Genomic DNA, 26,816 nt, shown 5'->3' with positions numbered 1-26,816 from the left:
TCCCAGCTTCTTTGTGGTGGATCTAAAAACCCCTTCACCCTCATGACTATGATTTCATTTCTGAATATGTCTTTCAAGATAATTCAGGGCCAGAATCCCCAGACATGAACAAAATGAAACACAAGTTTATCCTGCTCCACTTCCTCAGAAGGAACGAGTCTGAATTTCATCAAATCAAATAGGAATTTTCATTTTTGAAATGATTTCTTTATCATTTGAAGATTGTGGTCACTTGTCTTCTGTTGCATTTAAATAAAATCTACCATCTTTTGTTTTCTTCCCTATTATCAGTTCACCCATCCTGGCCTAAAAGGGGGCTCATTATTTTGCATTGCATTGTGCTGAGGATCCATTCGTCAATCAAGAAAATATAGCAGTGGCATTTTATTAAACTAATTCCTAGGCTGTTTCTAATATCCATTCTTTGCCCATATGCTTCACTTTCATTCTAACCAAGATTTACATAGGCTCAAATTTTTAATACATTCCCTTTCTTTGTATCATAAATTCCATCACTGAAATATACCCAAGAAGTCTGAGCATGCATCTATGAACAAGATAGCCTTACTCTGAAAATAGCAAGGAAGCATTAGCCAGTGAGACCCTGCATTCTAGAGCAAAGCTCTTTGGATTCTCTATTTGCAGTCTGTGAAGGTGTGATTGAGTTGCTCAGGTATTCAAATCCTCAGTTTCTTTATCTACAAAGTGAGGATATGATAAACAAGACCTTCCTCAAGAGTTGTAATAATTAAATGAGAACATTCATGTAAAGCACGTAGCACAGCACCAGCCTTGCACTAGATATTAGTCATTGTTATTCAAATTCCTTACCATAGATTTTGACCCTTTTTTGAATCAACTAAGACCCTAAAGATTGAGAAATGACAATATTCCAAATCCTAATCTAAGATCTCCAAGGAAGTATTTGTAATTTGTTCCAAGTGTCTGAATTTTGCCACCAACTGACTATGACAAGCTCTTTCACATTTCTGATCCTCAAGTTTCTTATCTGAAAATATATATATATATATATATGTGTGTGTGTGTGTGTGTGTGTGTGTGTGTATGTGTGTGTGTGTGTGATTGCCAAGTTCTCTTGTAGACCAAGGGGTCAGTAAATTACAAGGGTTCACAGGTCATTTCCAAGAACACTTTTCCTAAGGATCCTATAAAAGTTAAGAATTCTACCCGGTGGTGGGTAATCTTTCAAGAAGCAGGGGGAATAATGAGAATGGGATCTTCTTCCAAGTTAAAAAAAACACACATGAGATCATAATTTCTTTAGAAGAATCTTTTATAACATGGTGGAAAAATCGGTCAACAACACTTTTGGCATCACCGCTGAGTGCAAGGTATAATATGGTACAGAGGAATAGAAGACAGCATTCTGCAAGACAACACCATTGAAAAGGCAAGGTTCACATACATGAAAGTATAGAATTAAAATAAGTATAATTAATTGATTGACAGTAGGTAACATTTATACAGGGTTATCATGTGCAAGGCACTGTTCTAAGCATCTTATATATATTACCTCATTTCATTCTCCCAGTAACCCTTATGAGATAATTCCTATTATTATATCCATTTTCCAGATAAGGAAACTAAGACATAGAAAGCTTAAAGATTTTGTCCATAGGTGTTACAGCTGGGATTCAAATCCAGTTAATCTACCTCTTGATTAGTTCATGCTCACAACTGAGATATAAAAGGATAAGTGGGGCCAGGTGAGGACAGAACAGGGATGAGACAAGGAGTCTCTAACTTTGGCAGGCATAAGCACACAACTAACTTAATAAAGCTATGAGCCAGAGTGTTCAGACCTTTACAAGTCAGGAGGAAGTGAAATGACTCACTACTCAATCTCAGTACTCTATCATTCTGAGCCAATTAGGAATTTTCTTTTTGAAGTCCTGCTCTCCTTGCTTTTCCAAAGTAACGATGCACCACATTCTGAAACCCAGTATTTTATATTTGATGGTGTCAACTTCACAAATATTATAAGATTCTTCTTTTATGTGGCTATGCTAGGCACTGAAGTTCAAACAGGAAAATAATAGAATGCTTCAAACTTATGAACTACATTAACGCCAAACTTAGCTGTATTAATGTCCCCATTTGACAGACGAGAAAAGTGAGGTTCAAGGAAATTGGCTTTGCTCACAATAAAATAATGACAGCTCTAAAAGCAAAGTAAGTCTTCATACTTTGTCTCTACCCTATTTGCCATCTGAAGAAAATTGAAAATATAATATCTTTTACAACTTTAGTCTGGACAAATGATGATAATGTGACATTTTTTAAGTCATCAGTAAAAAACATTCATGAAAGGAGTCACAGAGACTCAGGCTTGGGATCTATAGGAAAGGATCTTTTCATAGGATCATGGGCCAATAATGGAAAGGAAGCCTTTACAAAGGAATGAGCTCTCAGGCTCAGGATCTGAGTGTTCAAGTTTAGGGTGTTTGGAATCCTGAGATGCCCTGCTCAGGACCAGAGAAAAGAAACCCACTTTCCCAGATAAAGCAGAGAAGGTCATCGGATGATAGTCAACAGACATTTGAGTAGACATCAAGAATGTTATGAAATGGATTTCTGAATTGGGAAGGCAATGGTCAATTACAACTCCAAGATGCTGTGATAATGATAGTGACGATGACAGGTGATGATGATGATGATGATGATGATGATGATGATGATGATGATGGATGACATAAAAGAAGAAAAGGGCCAAGCACGGTGGCTCATGCCTGTAATCCCAGTACTTTGGGAGGCTGAAGTGGGTGGATCACGAGGTCAGGAGTTCGAGACCAGCCTGGCCAACGTGGTGAAACCCTCTCTACTAGAAATACAAAAATTAGCCAGGCGTGGTGGTGGGTGCCTGTAATCCCAGCTACTTGGGAGGCTGAGGCAGGAAAATCACTTGAACCCGGGAGGCGGAGGTTGCAGTGAGCCAAGGTCGTGCCATTGCACTCCAGCATGGGTGACAAGAGCAAGACTCCATCTCAAAAGGAGAAGAAGAAGAAGAAGAAGAAGAAGAAGAAGAAGAAGAAGAAGAAGAAGAAGAAGAAGAAGAAGAAGAATAAAGAAGAGAGGAGGAGGAGGAGGAGGGAAGAGAAGGGAGGAGGAGGAGAGGAGGAGGAGAGGAGAAGAGGAAAAAAAGAAGGAGGAATTTTAGTGTACTGATTAACTACACTAAAATTATTCTTAGTGCTGTTTTTAAATGTTCATTATCAAATCTATGCAACCATGCTGGTTTAAAATTAACCAGTAAGATGGCCAGGTGCAGTGGCTCATGCCTGTAATTCTAGCACTTTGGGAGGCCAAGGCAAGCAGATCACGAGGTCAGGAGATCAAGACCATCCTGGCTAATCCAGTGAAACCCCGTCTTTACTAAAAATACAAAAAAAAATAGCCGGGCATGGTGGTGGGCACCTGTAATGCTAGCTACCCGTGAGGCTGAGGCAGGAGAATAGCATGAACCTGGGAGGCGGAGCTTGCAGTGAGCCAAGATTACACCACTGCACTACAGCCTGGGCAACAGAGCGAGACTCCATCTCAAAAAAAAAAAAAATTAACCAGTAAGCCAACAAAGAATAATTAGATCCTCTGTAATTTGTGGTTAGAAGGAATTCAAACATTTATCTTTCTTTGAATTAACTGTTTTGTGGCTAAATAACTTTCCAGCTGCTCTGGGTAGGCCTCTATGATTGTGACCTGTTCTTGGGTAGCACTATTGATAACTATTAATAATATGGGATTTCTGTGGTTTTATCAGGATTGAGGATGGCTTAGAGTGATTCTTCAGAGCCATGTTCCTGGCTCCCCTCCAGATAATAAGCAGGTTGTCAGCAAGTGGACAGAGGCCTTAATACTGGAGAGTAGAAAAAGCATTCCCCTGCAAAATCAATAACTGTGCAGTCTCTAAACAGCATGGTCTTCACCCAGAGAGCTCAACAACTGCAGGATATTCTCCAAACCTTAGCTATGACACTGAGAAGCAGGATTCAGTCTAAAACCCAGACCATACCAAGAAGTCAGAAGAGAATAAAAATCATGTAACTGTTGATTGCAAACACTATATCAACAACAGATTGGACTGATTTTACTATTTCTTGACCTGACTGAAACCTTGTCTTGGTATTGTGGACATGGAGCCTAAGATGTTATGAGACCTCTATTTGCCAGCTTCCTGTATGAAGTAACCATGAAATGCAAATCAGGGATTACAAAGTTCCAAAGTGACTCTTAGTTCTCTGTCCTCCCAAAATAAAATAACCTGCTGGCTACTAGACCTCTCTCTCATTAAGGTCAAATGTGGGGCTTGGTTTAGGCTCATTCTAAGGTGTTTTTCAGTTTAAAAAACTTCCCACCTTCTGGAAGAAGTAGATATTCCCCAGCTTAGTAGCTCCAAGATGGTTCAAGAGTCTAGGCAGAAGTAAGGCAAATACGCATTGAGTGCTGACCTTCTAGAAGCTTTTAAAGCTAGACAATGAAATTACTGAGTACTCTGGATAATCAAAATAAAGTTACCACCATTCCCCAGGGCTGCCTTGAGCAGACACAGAAGGGCATCAAGCATATTGGTCTATTAGTCTTGGTTTCTCTTCTGTGAAATGAAAGGGCTGCACTAGCTGGAGATCTCTCAGGCTATTTTCTATTTTAAGAGCCTGAGAATTTATTTTTAATAAGAAAAGGAGGCAGAAAGACTTCCTCGTAAAACATTTCCCTGTGTTCCCAAACTTAACACGAAACAGTGCAAGATCCTTAAATGACTTAAGTTTACTCATGAAGAAAGTCAATGCGAATTTGATTTGCTGCATATATGGATGTGCACTCTTCTGTTCTGTTAAAATAATGTTAGTTCAGAGGGAGAGGAAGAACTGGATAAGCTCATACAAAGTATCCCTCCCACTGTATTTACTCCTGGGCTCTCACTGGAAAGTTGGCAGGAGGGATGGGGATAATGCTCTGTGAAGGTTTTATTAAGATATGAATTATTCTTAATTAAAAAAAAATCTAATTGCCTTGTTTCTTCTTGATGTTTCCCTCAACCTCAAATATCGCTAAAACTTCCTTCTTCCAAAACCCAACTCTGCTGCAAAGTAATTCATTCTCTGTTTTTTTAATTACAGTATTCTCAAATGAGGGATGAAGTGTTCAAGTCAAACTTGGTCTGTGCGTTTATCGTTCTTCTATTTATCACGGCGATACAAAGTTTGCTTCCTTCTTCAAGGTAAATATGAAAGAACTCATTGATCCGGTGAAATATCTTTGTGAGATTCCTCACCTGGAGTCAGCCAGCTGACTTTTCAAAGGATCAGAATTTCAAATAACTGAGTCCAGGACCCATACCAAAACGTTTGACTGTTTCAATGTCTATTCTGGTTGTCTTACTCTGCTAATAATCTCAAAACTCTGCCCAGATAATAATCTTTTTCCCAATCTTAATAAAAAACAACCAGAATGAAAATAGGCCCCACTCTTATTTGACATGACACCTGTGAATGCAGAAAATAAGTATAAGAACCTCAATCACCATTTACTTGTGCTTTTGTTAGTATAATTCATTCACAGATACAGCATCATACCTCCTTGGGTCTGCAAAATCAACACTTTAATAATAATGCAAACACCTGTTTGTGGCCAGCCACTGTTCTAAATACTTTACATACAAAAGCTTCTGGAATCCCCATGACAACCTCATGAGGTAGGTGCCATGATTATCCTCACTTTAAAGAGGAGGGAACTGAGGTTCATAATAGTGAAATAAATTCCCTAAGATCTCATAGTTCCAAGATGTCACTGCCTAGATTCAACCCAGGAAGACTAGCTCTAGAGCCTGGGTTCTTAACCCTCTATTAGACACATATTGTCCAGGTTATAGATGCTCTAGCCAGGATTTGAAGCTAGTTCTGGATTAGTCCAATAGCCATGCTTTTTCATCTCCTCTAAACTATAAGCTAGCTCCTACCTCTTTTCTCAGCTAAATTGCCTTCTCCCTATACTTACCATGAGTTTTCCCCTTTCACGTGATTAAAAAAAAAAATCAGCAAATATTTTTTAAATACTTAATACAGGCAAAGGAACATTATAGCCCCTGAGGATGATACAGTTTTGGAAGAAGAGGTTCTGTAACCTCTAAGACATAATTTAGTAGGTGACAAAGACATTAACAATGGCTCCCAGTTACTAAACACTTATACATGCCAGGAAAGTACTACATCTTTTACATGGATTGTCTCAAAAAGCCTCAAAAATAACTGATGAGTGAGGCAGCATTCCAATTCCCATTTGTAGATGAGGATTTATCCCAGGTCACATGTCTGTGTAATATCTGAGCTGAAATTTGAACCCAGAGACAGAGTCTGTGCTTTTAGTTACAAGACTGCTTTGCATCAAAATCAGTGATTCATTCTGACCACATGACTTCAAGGAAAAATTTGCAGAAAAGGATTTGAGCTGAGTAAGATGAGAGAGAGAAAAGTAGGAGATTATTCTATTTAGAAAACTGCTCTGGCAAAGTCATACAAGTGAGAAAGACCTTGTGTCTATAGAATAGTGAGTAAATGTGAAAGCCTATAGCAAAGGGCTTGTGCAAGAATACAGTAGACACTATGGCTGAAAAAGGAGAGAATCAGCAGAAGTTCAATGTTCATAACTATGTTAGACTTTGGAACTGATCCTGAGGGCAGGAAGGAACCCCAGGAGATGTTTAGGAAGACTGTAGCATGATGCTGTGGAAGAAAGATGTTCAAGATAACTAATATGCAAGGGCTGGCCATGCTTGACTTTCCCCCTAATTAGCAGGGTGCATTAGAAAGAGAGAGGGGATTCCGGGAAGATGATGGCACAGATGGTATATTTCTTAATGTCTCAGAATTCTTACAAATTTGACAAACTAGACAGCAAAACCAAAACCTCATAGACAATATTTACAACAAAAAAGGGTGATAGACCAAACATTCCAACATAGAAGTGGGTTGCAGCAATCCCCCAATGACCCCAAAATGTGTGTGATATCAGTACCTGTACGGGAGAAAGCAGAAAGAAGTACTGGGCATGTCACACCGGGGAACAAAAGGATCTATCTCAACATAGTCAGCAGATATGCACTGAGAAGTGCTGTGAGCCAAATTAAGAAAGCAAATGAAAGTGGGAAGGAGTTTGCTCAATCCAATAACATTTTGAAAGGCCTAAAGAACTGGAACCATCAAGACACTATGAACTCGTGAAACTGATCATCTAATCTCCCTCTCATGATAAAGCCCTGAAAGGAACTGTGTGAGTGAAATCAAAATCACTTACAATAAGGGCTATACAGGTTAAAGTGGGAAGGGATTCTAGCTATCATGTTTTGAAACACTACATGAAAGCAACCAAAAAGAACGCTCTATAGAGTTTAAAAAAAAAAAAAATCTTGAACCATGCTATTTCTACAAGTTCAAGGAAGTGTTTTACACAAAAATGAGCAACAAAATATATTGATGGCAATCCTATACTAAGCTATTATAAAAAATAAGACAATAACAAGTAGAATAATCTTCTTATAGTCATTGAAAGCACTTCAGAAAGACTTGTCCACAAAATATATCAAAACTTTAACCTGTCCTTTTAAAAGGAGCTCACTTAATGTGGTTCAAGACATGAAATAACAACCTAACCAAAATTAGAAAAACTTAGAAATTTGGAAAGAGAACTCAGGAAATACATAAAAATTTAAAACATATATATATTTCAGAAATGAAGACAGCAAAAGAGAACATACAGCACATAAACACAGCAAAAATCACTTACTTAAGAGATATAGAGGCCGAGCGCGGTAGCTCACTCCTGTAATCTCAGCATTTGTGGATGGCAAGGCGGGCAGATCACGAGGTTCAGGAGATTGAGACCATCCTGGCGTAACACGGTGAAACCCCCTCCTACTAAAAATATAAAAAATTAGCCAGGCATGGTGGTGGGCACCTGTGGTCTCCAGCCTACTCAAGAGGCTGAGCAGGAGAATGGCGTGCAACCTGGGAGGCAGAGCGTGCAGTGAGCTGAGATCGTGCTACTCCACTCCAGCCTGGGTGACAGAGCTAGACTCCATCTCAAAAAAAAAAAAAAAAAAAAAAAAAAAGGGGAAAAAAAAAAGGGAAAGAAAGAACATCATTTTTTAAGTCAAAAGAAAATTAAAAAGATTGACAGAGCCTTCTTCCCCATACCTTAACGTCACAACAACAAGGACCCTGTATACTAACCATGGATACTAACAGCTGAAAGAACTGCAAGACACAGATTCTTTCTGAGGAAGAGTACATAGGGAAGCCCACATCAAGGGGGGAAACTAATACTCTAGAGGAATTTGAAGCTACTGGAACATACAGCTATAGCAAACCTTAAACATAGCTTAACTCCCAGCTATAGTGATATAAATCCTCACAGAGAATATCTATTTACTTCAGTTTCTATTACCTGATACAATATGAACAGTTTTCAACAGAAAATTACAAAACATACAAAAAAAAAAAAAAGAGAAGAGACAAAGAAATCATCAGAATCAAACTCAGATATAACAGTGTTAAAGTTATCATACAGGGAATTTTTAATAACTATTATTAATATATTAAAGGTTCTAGTAGAAGTAGACAATGTTCAAGAAAAAAATGGGCAATATAAACAGAGATCGAAACTCTGAGAAAATCAAAGGAAATAAAAGGAAAGGATAAAAATTTAAAAACACCTAATAGAAATAATGAATACCTTCAATGGGCTCATCAATAGGCTCAGAAGGGCCAAGGAAATAATCAGTAAGCTTGAAGACATGTCAATAGAAACCTCCCTAACTGAAATGCAAAGAAAAAAAGTGAATGGGGGTTGGGCAGGGAACATGGGTCAAAGCATCCAAGAACTCTGGGACAATTTCAAAAGAAGAAATATATGCATAATTAGATTACCAAAAGGAGAAGAAAGGAGAACTAAGCAAAATAAATATTTAAAGTAATAATGGCTAAGAATGTTCCAAAATTAATAACAGACAACAAACCACAGAATCACAGAACCACAGAACTTTAAAGGTTAAATAGTTTGGTTAAATAAAAGTAACCAACCAAGATAAACATCAAAAAAAAACATATTGTATTCAGACTGCAGAAAAGGAAAGACAAAGGGAAAATATTAAAGGATACCACAGTGAAGGACATCATCTTACCAGAAGCAAGGACATTGCCTTACCTATAAACGAACAAAGATAACAATTACATCAGACTTTTTGTCAGAAACCACGTAAGCAAGAAGAGCATGGAGTCAAGTATTTAAAGTATTGAAAGAAAAACCATCAACCTAGAATTCTATATCCTTTATAAATAGAGAAGAAATACTTTCTCAGAAAAAAACTACATTTTTAGCCAGCATTCCCTGTAAGAAATGTGAAAAAGTTCTTCAAACAGCAAGAAAATAATATAGATCAGAAACTTGGATCTCCATAAAGAAAGAGCATCAGAGAAAAAATAAATGAAGTTAAGTAAAATGTTTTTAGCTTAATCTTAGTTGATCTAAAACATTATTTTTTGTTTAAAGCAACAAGATTAACAATGTATTTGGTGGTTATAAATATGAATAAAAGTGAGATGAACAATAGCAATGTCACAAGGGACATAAGGAAGGAATTGGGAATGCTTTGTTTTAAGGTAACTGCATTACACATGAAGTAGTATGAAGGTTGAGTTACATTAATTTAAAATGCATATTATAAGCTCTTGAGCAAACACTAAAAAAGTTTTTTAAATAAATAAATATAATTGATACGCTAAGAAAAAATAAAATTAAATCATATAAAATGCTCAATCAAAATCAGAGAGAATGTTAAACAAGGTGAACAAACAAAGAATAAATGCAGGGGATGAAAAATATAGTTACAAAGATGATGGCTGTTAAACCAAGCATAAAAATAATTACTTTTTGATGTTAATGGTCTCAATATACCAATTACAAAGCAGAGCTTGTCAGAGTGGATTAAAAAAAGACCCAAATAGATGTTGTATACAAGAAGCCCACTATAGATTTAGACTCAAATAAGTTAGAGAAATGAAGAAATATACCATGCTAACACTAATCAAAAAAAAACTTAAGTAGCTATATTAATTTCACACCAAATAGACTCAGAACAAGGAAAAGTGTCAAAGATAAATATGGAAATTACATAGTGGTTAAAAAGTCATTTCTCTCAGAAGAATTAGCAATATGAACATTTATGTGCCTAACAAGAGAATGTCAAACTACATGAGGCAAAAACTGATAGAACTGAAAGGAAAAATAAATAAACCCACTATTATAGTTGGAGACTTCAACATTCCTCTGTCAGTAATTAATACATCACGTAGGCAGGAAATCATTATGGATATAGATAACCTGAACTTACCTAATCAATACTAATAGACTATTCCACCCAGTGGAAGAAAACACATTCTTCTCAAGCTCACATGGAACAGTAACGAAGGTAGACCCCATTCTGGGCCATAACACACCTTCATAAATTTAAAAGAGGAAAAATAACACAAAGTATGTTCTCCGGTCACAGTGGAGTTAAACTAAAATTCAGTAATAGAAAGATAGCTAGAAAATTACAAAACACTTGGAGATTAAATAACACATTCTTCAATCACACGTGAGTGAAAGAAGAGATTTCAAGAGACATTTAAAAATATTTTGAACTAAATGAAAATGAAAACACAACTTACCGCATTTGTGGGATGCCATGAAAGCAGTGCTTAGAGGGAAATTTATATTAAATGCATATATTATAAAAGAAAAGAGATCTAAATAACAATCTAAGGTTCTACCTTGGGAAACTACAGAACAAAAAGCTAGTTAATCTTGTAACAAAAAGGAGAAAATAAACCCTACCAATTAGGGCAAAATCAATAAAACTAAAACAGGAAAACAATAAAGAAAATAAACAAAATTAAAATTTAGTTCTCTGACAATATCAATAAAATTGATAAACCTCTAGCCAAGCTACTCAAAATAAAAGAAGACACAAGTTACCAACATCATCATTGAAAAAGTGGTTCTCACTGGTGATCCCATGAACATTAAATAATAAGAAAATAATATTACAAACAACTCTATGTCCATAAATTTGATAGCTGGGATGCAATGGACCAATTTGTTGAAAGACACAAACTATCTACATTCCAATGAGAAGAAAAAGACAATCTGAATAATCTTATATCTATTTAATAAAGGTAACCAATAATTTTTAAACTTACAAGAAGTAAAACATCAGACCCAAATGGTTTCACTGGTGAATTCTACCAATATTTAAAGAAAAAGCAATACCACTTCTCCATAACCTCTTAGAAAACAGAAGGAGAGGGGACAATTTCTAATTCATTTTATCGGGTCATATTACCCTAATACAAAAACCCAGTGAAAACATTGAAGTAAAGGAAAACTACCAACCAATATCTCATAAACATCAACATAAAATCTCTCAAAAAAATATTAGCAAATGAAATCTAACAATGTGTAAAAAGAAGTATACACCCTGGTCCAACAGAACTTCTCCCAGGTATGCAAAGTTTATTCAACATTCTAAAATCAAACAATAGTGATTCACCATATTAGTAAGTTAAAGAAGAAAAATTGTATCATCATATCAATTGCCAAAGAAATGCACTGGATAAAATTCAATGTCCATTTATGTTAAAAACTCTCAGGAAACTAGCAATAGAAGGGAACTTCTACAACTTGATAAAGAATATCTCCCCCCCCCCAAAAAAAAAGCTATAGATAACATCATCTTTAGTGGTAAAGGACTGGAGCTTCCCCCCTAATATCAGAAACAAAACAAAAATACACTCTCACCACTTGTATTTAATATCATTTTGGAAGTCCTAGCTATTGAAACAAAACAATAAAAGGAAATAAAAGGCATACATATCAGAAAGGAAGAAATAAAACTATGTTTATCCACCAATGACATGGCTTTCTATACAGAAAATCCCAAAGGATCCACCAAAACATTTCTAAAACTAACAAACAAATATAGTCAAGTCACAGAATACAATGTCAATATACGAAAGTCAATTGTTTTCCTCTATATCATCAATCTAACATTGAAATCTGAAATTAAAGAAACAATGTTATTTATAATAGCACCAAAAATGAAATACTTAAATATAAATTTAACAAAATTTGTATAAGATCTGTGTATAGAAATCTTCAAAACACTGATGAAATAAATCAAAGATGTAAATAAATGAAGAGATATTCTGTGTTCATGGATTAGAAGACTTGATATTGTTAAGATGTTAATTTTTCCCAACTTGATCTATAGGTCAATGCATTGTCAGTCAAAACTTCAGCAAGCTATTTTATAGATATCAACAAACCAATGCTAAAGGTTATATGAAAAGACAAAGAATGTAGCATAGCCAACACAATACCATAAAAGAATAACAACAAAGCTAGAGGATTCACACTACCTCATTTTAACACTTACTATAAAGCTACAGTATGATGCTAAAGAAAGAATAAACACATCACTCAATAGAACCGAAAGGAAAGCCCCAAAAATAGACCTACACAAATATAATCAATTGATTTGCAGCAAAGATGCTAAGAAAATTCCATGGAGAAAGGATATTCTTTTTAACTAATGGTACTGGTAAAATTGGATGTCCAATTATCAGCAAACTAACACGGGAACAGAAAACCAAACACTGCATGTTCTCACTCATAAGTGGGAGTTGAACAATGAGAACACATGGACACAGGGAGGGGAGGGGAACATCACACACCGGGGCCTGTCGGGGGTGGAGGGCAAGGGAAGGGAAAGCTTTAGAACAAACACCTAATGCATGAGGGGCTTAAAACCTAGATGATGGGTTGATAGGTGCAGCAAACCACCATGGCACATGTATACGTATGTAATAAACCTGCACATTCTGCACATGTATCTCAGAACTTAAAGTAAAATTAAAAAATAAATTAAAAAATTGAGTATCCATATGCAAAAACTTGAGCCTATACACAGACCTTAAACCTTCACAAAAATTAACACAAGATGGTTTATATACCTAAATGCAAAATTATAAAATTTCTGGAAGAAAACATAAATAAAATTTGGTTTTGAATTTGGTGATGAGTTTTCAGACATACCACCAAAATTATGATCCATGAAAGAAAAAATTTATAAGTTGGACTTTACTGAAATTTAAAATGTCTGATCTATGGAAGACACTGTTTTGAGAATGAAAATACAAACCACAGACCAGAAGAAAATATTTGTAAAATATGTATCTGGGAAAAGATTTGCATCCAAAATATTCAAAGAACTCCTAAAACTCAAAAATTAGAAAACAACTCAATTTTTTAAATGGACAAAAGATTTAAACAACTCACCAAACAAGATATACAGATACCAAATAGGCATGTGAAAAATGCTCAACATCGTTGGCCGTAAGGGAAATTTAAATTAAAACAATGACCTACCACTACACACCCAGTACAATGACTAATATATAAATCAATAAATAAGTAAATAAATAAATAACCATCAATACCATTTGCTGGAGGGAACAACAACAAAAACTCTGTGGCATATCCAGACAATGAAGTAAGATTCCACTATAAGAAGGAATAAGATATCAGCCACACAAAAACATCAATGAACCTTAAATGCCATATTCCTAAGTGAAAGAAACCAGTATGAAAGGCTTTATACATATTATTCCATTTATATAATGTTCTGGAAAAGACAAAACTATAGAAATGGTAAATAGATCATTAGGTGAGAAGAGTTTGGGGAATGAGGGAAACGAGAATTAAATAGATGAAGTCCAGCATGTTTCTTAAGATGGTTCATTCAGTGTACTGTAATGGTATATACCTGACACTATGCATGTATCAAAACCTATAAAACTTTACAGCACAGAGAATGAACTTTAACATATACAGGCTTTAAAACATTTTATTTAGGAGTTTAGGGGATCCCATGATGGAATCAGACTGTGACAAAAGAATCTGTGTTAAAAGTATATGAAGCAACCTCCCTGAAGGGGATGTGGGGGGTAAAACGGTGTACTAAGTAGCTTTGAAAATGAAAGAAGTTTGTAGGATTAAAGGCAAGAGAAACTGCATTTAAGCACTGTACTCTAGTTGATATAGGAATTTCCCACTGAGGCATGGATTAAGAATTTGCAACACCTTTATGTGTATACCGGAACTAAACAATTGTGTAAATGAATGGCAGATGGTGGGAGTCAGTTTTCTCATTGTTGGAATGGAAGTTTACATACAAGCGAAGGGAGAAAGTTAGAAAGATCCCTGTGGTAATGGATTAGAGTTGGAGACATCTATATGAACTCATGCATAGCTTAATATAGATAGAGATGATTACATGTAGGAATATTTATAGATATGTTTATATGCACAGGTTGGAATATACACATTCATTTCCTTTCTTTGTCAGTAGAGAGGGCCTGGAAACAATGGCACCTCAGTGGTAATGAGCACATCTACCACTCACATCTTGGTTTCTAATGCCAATATCCAATAAAAGGAACCAAGGATCCTTGGAGAACTGTCTGATTTTAACAGTGGGGCAGGAAATATACAAGATTTGCCTTGGCTATCTCATAGGGCCAGAAAATAAGAATGTGTTAAAACATACATACATACACATACACACACACACACACACACACACACACACACACACACACATATATACATGATAATGGGAGTATTTCAAAGGGACACAGGAGCCAACAAAAGAGCCCACAAGGGCCAAAGCTGGAATAAATTGAGGAACAAAATAAACAATGTAGTGTTTATTTATAATCTACAATATAAAATATCCGCCAGTCCATATTAATATAAACTAATGGTATGTCTCCCATGCAGAGAAAGTCTACACATTCTATGAAGATAATCCATCCTCAGTGAGGAGGAATTTAACTCCCCACTCCTTAAGTATGGGCAACAGCAAAAGTGACTTTCTTTCAAAGAGTAAGCTATGTACAGGGGGCAAACATGGAGAAACCTTACAAACACTACCTCAGCCAGGGGATAAAGGTTAACACCAACAATGATAAGTTATGTTGATGGGATCTAGTAACTACAGCACATAACCTCTGTGGTCTTCCTCCCCAAACCCATAATGTAATCATGAAGAAAATTTCAGACAAATCTCAATTGAGTGACAGTTTACAAAACACCTCACCAGTGTTCCTCAAAACTGTCAAAGTCATTTAAACCAAGGGAAGTCTGAGAAAATGTCACAGCAAAGAGGCACCTAAGGAGATATAACAACTAATTAAATGGAAGATGATATCCTGGACTGGAGAAACACCTCTGGGAAGATTTAGAAAGAATGACCAACTCTGCATCTATGAGCATACCTCAGGGCTAGATTGTGGTCTTGAAGTAATATCTCTGTTTAAAAAAAAAAAAAAAATTGGAGATATGGCTAATTTTAGGGCTGGAGCAGGAAATATGCTAGACAAGCCTAGAACATCTTGTCCTACAAGAAAGCAAGGATATCATCAAACACTATTAGGATCATGTCAAAAGAACTCAGGAGCCACATTATAGAAGTTCCCACTGTCCAAGGACAGAATAATTTGAGCTGTAACAGGGAAAATTATTAAAACACTTATGAAAACCCAGCAAATTTATTTAGCATTATGAGTTTGTAATGATTTTTTTAAGTCTGTAGTCTTTAGTGGATGACAGGGAACTGGCTGATTATCCAGAAAACTTGTAAAAAAGTGAGATAAACAAGTGTCTTTTCTGTATGGACTGTACCATAAGATCACTAAATAGTAAGTGAGGGGAAATATCATAAAAGAATTTTATGATATCCTAGCTAAAACATCTTAAAGAAATAAAAGAATTAAAATATCATCATATTCCAACCCATAATGAATTAATGGATCTACAAATTGAGCATCAGAGGATGCTATCAACACAAATAAGAGAGACAACCATACCTCCCAGTGGGGGCGCACAATACCACCTATGGTCTTACCAGTGGGATCAAACCTACATTTGATCAGGCCTTTGAATCCAGCTTCCAGTTTTCAGGAATTATAGAGGACAGAGAATGCTGAATAAGTGCACACCAGTAAAATCCAGAGAGTGAGAAATGCTATGAGGTCAGAGGCATGTGTTTTTCAATAAATACATTGTAAGGAAGATAAAAGGATAAAGATAGAAGTTATAGATTTTAAGATTTAAAAGACAAATCAGATTTAATAAAAATGGGTGAGACTAAACTGTAGTGTCTATAAAGAAAGGATAAAACTATAAAGAAATGGAAATGGAAAGTGATTAATTGAGGTTGAGAGAGAGGATTATGACTCAGACAGGGCTCATGGATGGGCTTTTGGTGTGCCCTGCGAAGTTCTATGTCAGGAATTGATGGTCATTACAAAGGCAAACACTGTAAGAACGAATTAAGCTGTACTTTTGTGTGGTTTTCTTTATGCTTCACTGTACCGTTTTTAAAGTTATTAATGTGGGGGGAGGCTTACCTACTGTTGCCAAATGTGGACTAGGAGTCCTCCCACCAATAGCCACTGATGGTTATTATGTTCCAGACTTGTTCCAAACACTAGGAATAAATCTCAAAACAAAAAAAGATTACAAGAACAAAATCCCTGCCCTCCTAGACTGTATACTCTGGTGAAATTAGACTAAGACATAAGGAATATATATATATCAGCCCAGGTGTATATACTACATACATAGCTCCTTATATACTACGAAGGTAGACACATAGGTAGATATGTATATGCTATGTATGTAGATATTTATAGTTATCCAATTAATAAATCAGAAGAAGGTTACCAGAGAATACCAGGAAAGAATGAGTTTCTTGACTGCCTAAGAGCCTGTGAGGACTAGGGTCCTGAGAGAAGGTACCTCAGGGTGGCGAGCTGTGAGTGTTGGTGGGGCCTTGCAAGATTCAGCCAAATCTGCTGGGCTCCTCTAGTCACTCTTGTTGATGGGAAGGTGGTAGACAAGAAGGGCATGGCCGTGTCTGTTGCTTCCTCTGGACTCCTGGAGCTCAAGGTGTTGACATTCTCAGCAAAAACGCAACAAACATCAGTGTGACAGTTTGTGCTGGAGAGAGGGGATATACAGTCAGGGTCTCTGCCATCATAAAGCTGATCATCTAGTAGGGCTAAAAGACAATTAGCCGAACAGCTATCACACGGGGTGATGACTATTGTGATAGGAAAGGTGTAAGCTGGGATTCGATGTGTGGGAGTTGGGGTGAGGCAAAAGCAATCCTTTTGCCTCTGGAGCAGGCTCCACAGAGGAAATGACAGTGACAGCTCACCTGGCTCCTAAAGGAGCTCACCAGGTCGTGGAAAAGACTGAGAAGGATTAAGGGGAGGAAGGGCTGGGAATAGAGCATTCTGGAGGTTGTGAAGCTCTTTAAGGAGTTGTGACTGGTTGGCAGAGGAGTTTTATTGAAGCATTTTAATGAAAGAGATGATGTGATCAGATTCATGTTTAGAAGGCTCATAATGAATGGGGATGGTGGAGAGGTAGGAGTGAGATCTGGATTTGGAATGACCAATTAGGAGGCAATTAAAAAAAAAATCTGGCAAGAAATAATAAGGACAAGAGAGTGGGCAGAAGGGTGGACAGAAGAGGAAGAACTTTTAAAATATTTAGGGCAGAGAGTTGATGGTTCAGTGACTGACTGGATGTGGGGGATGAGAGAGATGGAGAAGACCAGGATAAGCCCAAGGATGTGTACTTGGCACTGGACAGGAGAAGGGGCCACTGTCCTCCACGAGAAACGAGCCTCAGGCTTCCCAGCTGGCCTGGACAGGATTTCTTTCCAGGTGGTGTGATGGGGGCAGGGGAGGGGAGCAAGCCTTGATGCCCTGGTTCCTGGGGTTCAGGGGGAAGAGACCTGGACCCTCACACAGCAGCTAGTCAGAAGGAGTCTCCGACTCTAGAATTCAAGGTGAAGCCCATAACTGAAATACAGCCCACACCCCAACCTCACCTAGCGAAGAGAAAAATCCTGACAATGAAGGAAGCTGAACTCTGACCAGACAATCCATATGCTGTGGGAATTGGGTGGCCCATTTACCCCAGACACAGCAAAAACTTTCTTTAATACGTGCTGGTTCCCTCTCCAACTCATTTTGTTTCTGTTTGATGCTTTGTAACTGAACAGATGGTGGGTGCTTTTCACTCATATTTCTTCTGTCCTGGATTTTTTTTGGCAGATGAGGCAGTCTCCACTCATATGACCACAGCTAATTCTTAGCCCTCAAAGCAAAAATTAATGGACTCTGGCATAAAAAAAAAAAGAGAGAGAGAGAGAGCGAGAGACAGACAGTGCTTACCCAGCTCTTTCCTTTAATTTCCACCTGCGCACAGATGTTCCTCTCCAAGAAGGGTAAACAAAGGAAAGACTAGAAAATACTTCTTGTGACTATAGAACAATGTATCTGGTCTGCATGTGGTGATGAGAGAGAGACAAAGATGCAGAAAGAGAGACAGGGATGCAGGGAGAGGGAGGAAAGGGGAAAAGAGAGAGAGATAGTGACCTAGAGAGGGAAGGAAGGGAGGGAGGGATGGAAGGAGGAAGGAAAGAGGCAGGCACTGGGTCTTATTATTTTCTGTGCATTATACTACCTATATGTATGTATTTAACCTCTCTGAAACCTCTGTTTCCTCATCTGTAAAATGGGAATGATAATGCTCACTTGCCAAGACTGCAGTAAAAATTAAGTTAACCAAGCCTATTTCTGGTAAATTCCTTTTTGGAGTCACAGTATTTTCATCTGTTGAAAGGGCTAAGAATATCTTTCTTCAGGGTTGCTGCAAGGATCAGATACACTATTGCACTCATCGAGTCTGCAGATTCTAAAGTGTTGTCCAAGTGCCATCTTTCAGTATAACCTGAGTTTTTGTTTCCTATTGCACCGCAAGCTGCTATAGGCTGTTCACGCCTCCCACTGATTCCTGCCTTCCCAGCAAATGTCAAACCACAATATCAATACAAACCATTTTAAAGACAGACTGCAGAGAATAATTAGGACTTAATGTCTAGAAATGATTTGGATAGAACTTTGCAAAGCCTGTCATTCCTTTTGAGACTCGATTTCAGAAATGAAAGGTTTCCTTGCCTCTTATGCGCACCAACAATGCAAAAGCAAATTCAGAACTCCTGGATGCCTGAGTGGCTCTATAATTAGATAAAATGTACAATCTGATGTTATAATGTTTACATGTAAACAAATAAATGAATGCTGAGGAACTGCCGCAGAGATTTCCAGAGAAATTTAATATACAGTGCTAATACCTTTGCTTAAAAAGCTAATCTTGTAATTAATACCCTTGCCATAGAACTTTAATGTGCCTTTGATATCCTGAATTTCATGATGAATAGAGAAAGAGAACTAACATTTCTTTAAATGTGTATTATACTACTTTATGACGTTGTTTAATCTCAGAGCCTCCTTTAAAATGTAGGCTTAAAAAAATTCCCGGTTTTACAGGTTAAAAAGTAATTCTCAGAGGAATCAATTACCTTGCCCATGACCGCACTACTAGTTATGCTTCAGAACTATAGGTTCAAACATTTAAGGCTTTGCTGTTGCCACTGGAGCACATGGCCTGTTTTTCACCTCCCTTTCCCTTTTACAGCAAACCAAGGAGAAAGTCATTTAAAACTGTGTCAGGCACTCAGATGAGTTCTGTGTGCAAATCCTCCCACACAGCCCTGCAGATACCCTGATGAACTCCCCACCATGCCAAAGATTACACAAAATTTCAATCGCTAAATGGAAAAAAAAAAAATCAGTTTTACAAATTTCTAAACAATTGCCCATGTAGCCTATGCAAAACTATGATAAAAGCTGGTATACAGAATGTGGCTAAAGTCAAGAGACCACATGGCCTCCATCCTGAATCTCTTCTCTGCTGGCCCTCAGATCCCACCATTAAACTCTGGTATGAGATCTACCACTATGATGCTGCCAAAGAACAAACCAGCGCACACCCACCAGCGTCAAAGGTGAATGAGGCAGACCTGAGAAGGTGCCATCTGTGCCCAGAGCCAGGGTTAAGCCAACCTGGGCTTTCTTCTTTAAAGGCAGAGATACCCCGGCCAAAGAGAAAATATGGTCAGCCCTCCTCCCATAGGGTAGATCAAGGCTCTGGCTTCCCTGTCGTCTCAGTGGATCGAAGAGGAGGAGAATATAAGCATCTGAACTATGCATAAACACTGACCTTTAACAATGACCCTGCCCTCCAAGGAAAATGAGGTCCACTGAGCACCTCCGACAGTTTCTGGATTCGCCCTTCCTCCTTCCTTGGAGAAACATAGTGAGCAGGCAGAGGAATAGTCTGGGCATGTAGGTGGAAGTCTTCTTCCTTATGAAGGCTTCTGAGGGGAAGAGCAGAGTCTTCTCTTTCCAGAAAAAGCATAAGTTAATGAATACTTATTGAGCGCCTTCTGTGTACTCAGCCCTATGCCAGGTGTCATGGAAGAATCCAAAGGAAAGCTGAGCCTTACATGAAGAACAGGACACGCCATGTTAAGTGCCCATAAGGCAGAAGAAGGTGCATAGCACTGGGGGCAGACTGCACATAGTTCAACATTGCCCAGACCATGGGGTACAGAAGGGTGAGGGAGGAGAAAAAAGGCAGGAAAGAGCCAAGGGCAGATACTCAAGGCCCTGTATGCCATGCGGAGGTCCACAGGCAGTGGTGGCCATGTAAGAATTTGAGGCTCCAGCTGAGCGTCCTTCAAACCTGCCTTTCCCTGGTTTGCTTCTGCCTCACACTTTGAAAAGAGACATTTTTATCCTGGTTCGTTGCCTCCTGTGACTGAGCCACATGAGCCTTGCAATTGGCCCCCTCTCTCATGGGACTTCCTGACAAAATGATCCACCTGCATTCTCTTTCATTTATCTCCCCCGATGCCCAGAAATAATGGTGTGTTGTCAGGGAGTGTTTTTCCAGCCTGTTTGGAGGGAAGTTTCCCATCTGCCTAGAGCCCTCTGGGAACTCACTGATGCACCAACCTTCTGTTCTTATATAGAACTCCTACAGAGATTTCTTGTCAAGGTGATCCATAAAATCAAAACTTTGCCAGTGAAAAACAAAACAAAACCTCTACCAACAATAGCTGAGGCTGTGGGAGGAGTCACTTTCCAGTCTTAAGGTAGCTTCACCATGCAGAGGAAATTGACATTCTTGATTACTCTTTCTTTGTGAATTTCTTATCCCCCCTGCTGCCACAATGCCATGCACTCCTGCTCTCCTGCTTATCTAACCACATTTCGTAAATTCCCTTTGCTGCCTTCTCTCCTTCCAGCCCATTAGCATCTCCCACAGCTCATCTTGGGTCCTCTTGATTCTTGCTGTACACACTATCCTTGGGCAAATACTTCCATTCCTCGATCTTCAATCACCACCTATTCCCTCCAGCCTCAGAGTTCCTCAATTGTCCCTCACCGCCTGGACATCTAGATATCTGTAACTGAATGATCCACAAGTACCAAACATCCATTGTGTCCAAAATCAACTTTATCAACTTATCTCCTGTACAGACTAGCTTCTTTTCCTGCACTTACTCAGTTACAATGGAAAGACATTAGTGTCATCCTTAATGACTTCCCTCTCTCAAATACCCCCTACACATACATACAAAACACATATTAATATACCTCCACATCTTTCCCTGCATCCCCCAATTATCATACTGTTCCTGTGTTCCTCCCTCATTAACTCATGCCTCAACTATTTAAATCTGCTAAACACATTTCCTCTTCACTTCGTCCTCCACCTCCCACCACAGTTGTCTTTCAAACACACAGATTTGATTACTTCCTTCTGCACACTGCCTACAGGACAAAGCTCCTGAGCACAGCCACACTGCCTAGGTTATTGGGAAACTCTAAAGACACTGGTCACTCTCATTCTTCTGATGTTTTGCTCATGCTCCCCGCTCTTCCCTATCTGCAAGCCTTCTCTTTAACCTTCATGGCCTAACCCAATGTTACCTCTTTTATGAAGCCTCCCTTGATTCCCTTTCCTATTTTTCAATTGATGTTTGTTTATAACTCTTTATAGATCCTAGCATAGTATATAAATAGTTTATCATTTGCATATTTATATTCCTCTCTCAGTGGTGATCACCTAGATGAGGAAGATGTGTCTTTGGCCCCAGTACCCCGATGCCTGCCACTGTATACCCAGGAAGAAGACTTGTTGAATGAATAAATATTATGATGAAACCATAAAAGCAAAAAAGATTAATGCAAACACAGGAGATCTGTTACTTACCAAAGTGATTAGAATATCAGAATGGTATAACAGAGTGGACTTTAAGTTCTGGCTCTGACACTGACCAACTGTACGATGCCTGGGAGGTTTCTTCCCTCTGAGCCTTGAATCCTCATCTGGAAAAAAAAAAAGAGAGATAAAAAGACCTCTTTGGTTTATTCTAAGGAACGGAAATGAGGTATTATATATAAAATGCTCAGCATAGTAGCTAACACATGATCAGAACTCAATACATTATTTATACTACTGTTATTAATATTACATAAGAAGTTTAAGGAGGAGGATAGTAAGAGATAGTGTTAGGAAAAGAAGGTGAGTTCAACTTTATTTGCTAAACACACATTTATTTAGCACTGGCCAGTGGAAGATATTAAATGCCAGATGCATACACCTCAATTTATAGAAAAAGGAGCAGATATAAACTCTCCCACCACTTCTATCAAGGTACCCTTTAACACCTGCATGAGTTTGCTGACTGAAATAGAGATGAAAAAATTAGAGCTGCCAGTGTAGGACATGAATGGCTAGACACAGAGTTGAGAACAGTTAATTCCCAAGGAGAAGCAGCATGCATGGTGATAAACAGGTTGATAGGAGAGACAGGAGTTAAAGATGCCTCCAGAGATGGAGTTTTAGATCACAGACTTACTAAGCATCCTGACACCAAGCACAGGTGTCCAACCGACACAGGCTACCATGGGACAGAGTTTTGATGAGAGCTTGAAACTCAAGATGTAAACTTGAGAGCAATGCTGATACCTTGGACAAGGATGAGTTCTCCTTACCCATGTCTCAAATAACTTCTGGTATAGTCCATGAAAACCACAGTAACCAGGAACCAAACTGAGCAACTTAAAACCAATGCCAAATCCAATTCTTGTTATCAGGATAGATGGAGGGAGAAAGTTTCATAAAACCCACCTTGAAAGGGAAAGGGTATGTGGGTTCATCCCACAGCCAGAGTGTTGATACCAAACTAGAGTGGTGTGTTGCCATGACAGCAGTTGTCTAGTGACAAAAATTAATAATAAGAGGGGAAAAGTGGGCAGGAGCAATAAATCAGGCCAAATATTGTTTTTTGCAAAGTTTCTCAATAGAGAAAGTGCTCTAGGGATGCATGTAATTTATAAAAATCTCTCCTGCTCGTAACCTTTTTCTTGGACAAACAGACCTTTCAAAGAATTGTCCGATGCAAGGGATGGGAAAGGGAGACCAGGAATAGAATTTCAGTGTTGCTCAGACAACTGATGCCAATGATCCAACATTCTGTGTTTCCCTGCAGAGTGATGCCAATGACCATCCAGTTCTCCATTCTGATTATGCTGCACTCGGCTCTGGTCCTCATCACCACAGCAGAGGATTATAAGTGTTTGCCCCTCATCCTCCGGAAAACTTGCTGTTGGATTAATGAGACCTATTTGGCCCGGAACGTCATCATCTTTGCATCCATCTTGATTAATTTCCTGGGTGCCATCTTAAATATCGTAAGCATCCCACATCCACCAACCTTCTGGTGTCTAGTGTGCAGTTGAGTATGAAGTTTATGGAGCCTGCAGCTTCCTGCATTACCCTTCCTTGGTACCAGTTACCTTTATGTGCCTGGTCTAGCCCCAAGCTTAGGGACAGATAACAAAGATGTGGCTACTGCCAAAACTGTGCATTTTACTGTTGGAAAATTGTCTATTTTCCAGTGGGATAGGTTATTTTCTCCAAAGGAGTTCCAAAAGCCCTTCAATTTCCATATTGTCAGTGGCCAATTACATTGTAAATAAGAGTTACCATTTATCAAGTACCAGTACCTACCTGCTATGTGCCATGCGCTGAAGGAGGACCTTTACATATTTTTCATATTTAATCCTCACATAAACCCCGTGAGGTAAGTTTCATTATCCCCACTTTATGGCTGAGGAAACTGAGGCTCAGAGACATGAAATAACTTGCTAATAAGTTCTGTCTGACTCCATGACCCTCGCCCTTCTAATATGCTAAATTGTATCTCTGGGAGTGGGAGTGGGGTGGGGGAAATGGAAATGAAATAGCTGCCATTTATTGAGCACCTACTATGTGCTACAGGTAGGTATTATTGTCCCCATTTAATGGATGAGGAAACTGCATTTCAGGAAAGCTGAGTATCTCGCCTATGACTTTCTAAGAGTTTGTATTTCATGTGACACATAGAACTCAGATGAATTTCCAACTGCCATGATATTTATCACTGTTTAATTTGCTGATCCACATTGTCATGGTTTCATTTTCTCTTGAGAATTGTACCATGGTAGCTATAGGTATTTTCTGTGCTTTTACAAGTAGTCTGTGTTGTCCATGACTCAGGCAGCTAGATTTTTGAGGTGATTTGTTTGGTTCCAGGTCTTAAACTTGGCATGTTGAGAGAAGCTAGTTGAAGCATTGTCATGTGGTTGAATCCATCACTCTGTCTTTTGGGCCTCAGCGAGGGTCCCCAAGTGTTCAGGGACCCAAGCTATGGACTCCCACAATTGTTGGCCTGTGACTTAGAGGCCTAGACTGCCTGAAATCACTGTCCAATTTGGCCCAGTAATTACTTAAGTTCTGTGGTTGTCCTTCTAGTGAAGGCTCTACGGATAAAGGAAAAGAGGAAAAGGAAAGTTATCATCTAATTTAGTTCATCATCTAATGAATATTTTATAGATTATGATAACCGAAATGGAAGTACATGGGATCAATTGATCACAGGTTGCAGAGAAGTAGCCAGGATCTCAAATTAAGTCTTCATAACAAATTAGATATTTCAGGGGTGCAGAATTTGTAAGTAATCCCAATGACTCTAGGTCAGGGTTACTTCTGGAGCCAACTGTGCCTCAGTGGGTAGTGTGGTAGGAAGATCAGAGGCTTTGGAGTCAGATAGACCTGTGTTCAAATCTCAGATCCACCAGTCACCAGCTCTGCGACCCTGGACAAGTTACTTTACTTCTCAGAGTTTCATATTTTTCAATTGTAAAATGGGGATTAAAAATAGCAGCTACATCACAAGGTGGTTGTGAGGCTTTTTTATACAAAGTGTCTGGCACAGAGGAGGCATTTGGCCAATGGTAGTTACTCTTTTCCTAATACCACAAAATCTCCTGCAGCAACTTCTGCCCTAGGAAATGCCCATCACCCCAGTGCTAAGAATCTTTCTGGAAAACGTACCCCTTCAGATTCTTCAAGTCCTCCCAGCTGTTGATCTGGAGACAGGCTATGAGTTTACCCGAGACCTCTTCTCCTGCCGTCTGGCTTTCTCTTCTGAGCTCCACAGGCACACTCCAGTGACCCCAAGTGATGGGGCCAACAGAGCAGTCTAAACTTAGTTTCATGACTGGCTTACAGAAGCTGTTTCTGAGCAAGCACTTGTTTTTTAAATAAAAGAAATCAAAGCTGGCACTTTGGCACTTCCATTCTGACTTCAAGTCCCCTCTAGGGTTCAGTCTACCCGTGCTGAAGCACGGCCACTGATAGCACACTGCTCCATTTCCAGCACTCACACTGACTTTGTTGTTCCTGTTTTTGTTTTTGTTGTTCTTTTTTTTTAATCCGCAGCTGTGGTGTGATTTTGACAAGTCGATACCCTTGAAGAACCTGACTTTCAATTCCTCAGCTGTGTTTACAGATATCTGCTCCTACCCAGAGGTATTTATTTACGAGCTCCCCTTGGTGAGAGTTGGACACAGATATATCTCTACCAGCTCTAAATAAACAAGACTGGCTGAAGGGCCATAGAAAGTACTCAAGAGGCCTGTTTTCCTTCTTCTGCCTCTTCTTCTTTCCTTTTTCTTCTTCCCCTTTTCTGCCTTTCCTTCTCCCCTTATATTTTGTTTCCCAGCCCTCTTTCCTGCTCCCTCCTCTGCCTCTTTTTCATCTTTACACCTTCCTCATTTATTTCTCCCTCTTTCTCCTCCTTTTCTTCCTTTTCACCTTTCCTTCTATCCATTTTCCATTTGCCCTTATCTCTTCCTTCTCTATGCATTTCTCCTAGCTTATTTGTAAAATCCTGTAGCAGAATATACTGTTATCTCCATTAGCAGGCAGAGTTCTTTCTCAAACAGTGTTTGCTGCATTAAGGAAAGAGGTGGGGAGGGAGGGAATGAAGGAACAAAGGAAGGAAGGAAGGAAGGAAGGAAGGAAGGAAGGAAGGAAGGAAGGAAGGAAGGAGAGGGAGGGAAGGAAGGAAGGAAGGGGAAGGAAGGACGGACGGAAGGAAGGAAGGAAGAGGAAGGAAGGAAGGAAGCAGAAGGAAGGAAGGAAGAGGAAGGAAGGAAGGAAGGAAGAAAGGAAGGGGAAGGAAGGAGAAGGGAGGAAGGAAGGAGAGGGAAGGAAGGAAGGAAGGGGAAGGAAAGAAGAAAGGAAGGAAGGGAAGGAAGGAGAGGGAAGGGAGGAAGGAAGGGGAAGGAAGGAGGGAAGGAAGGAAGGAAGGAAGGAGAAGGAAGGAAGGAAGGAGAAGGGAGGAAGGAAGGAGAGGGAAGGAAGGAAGGAAGGAAGGAAGGAAG

General features: G+C 38.8%; 1 protein-coding gene across 1 annotated transcript in view; it reads left to right on the top strand.

Annotated features, from left to right (window-relative positions):
- The window catches only part of ADCY8 (adenylate cyclase 8), a gene marked incomplete at its 5' end in the record, with an annotated part of 186,091 nt that overhangs the window by 123,415 nt on the left and 35,860 nt on the right, over positions 1-26,816 (top strand). The window contains 3 exons of the mRNA XM_017850127.1: positions 5,136-5,236; positions 23,597-23,798; positions 25,870-25,959. Coding sequence (XP_017705616.1) covers positions 5,136-5,236; positions 23,597-23,798; positions 25,870-25,959 — 393 coding nt within the window. The remainder of the gene's footprint in view (positions 1-5,135; positions 5,237-23,596; positions 23,799-25,869; positions 25,960-26,816) is intronic.

Source organism: Rhinopithecus bieti, unplaced genomic scaffold, assembly GCF_001698545.2.
Source record: "Rhinopithecus bieti isolate Rb0 unplaced genomic scaffold, ASM169854v2 scaffold_34238, whole genome shotgun sequence".
NCBI classification, from domain to species: Eukaryota; Metazoa; Chordata; class Mammalia; order Primates; family Cercopithecidae; genus Rhinopithecus; species Rhinopithecus bieti.
This window is presented reverse-complemented; position numbering and strand designations above follow the sequence as displayed.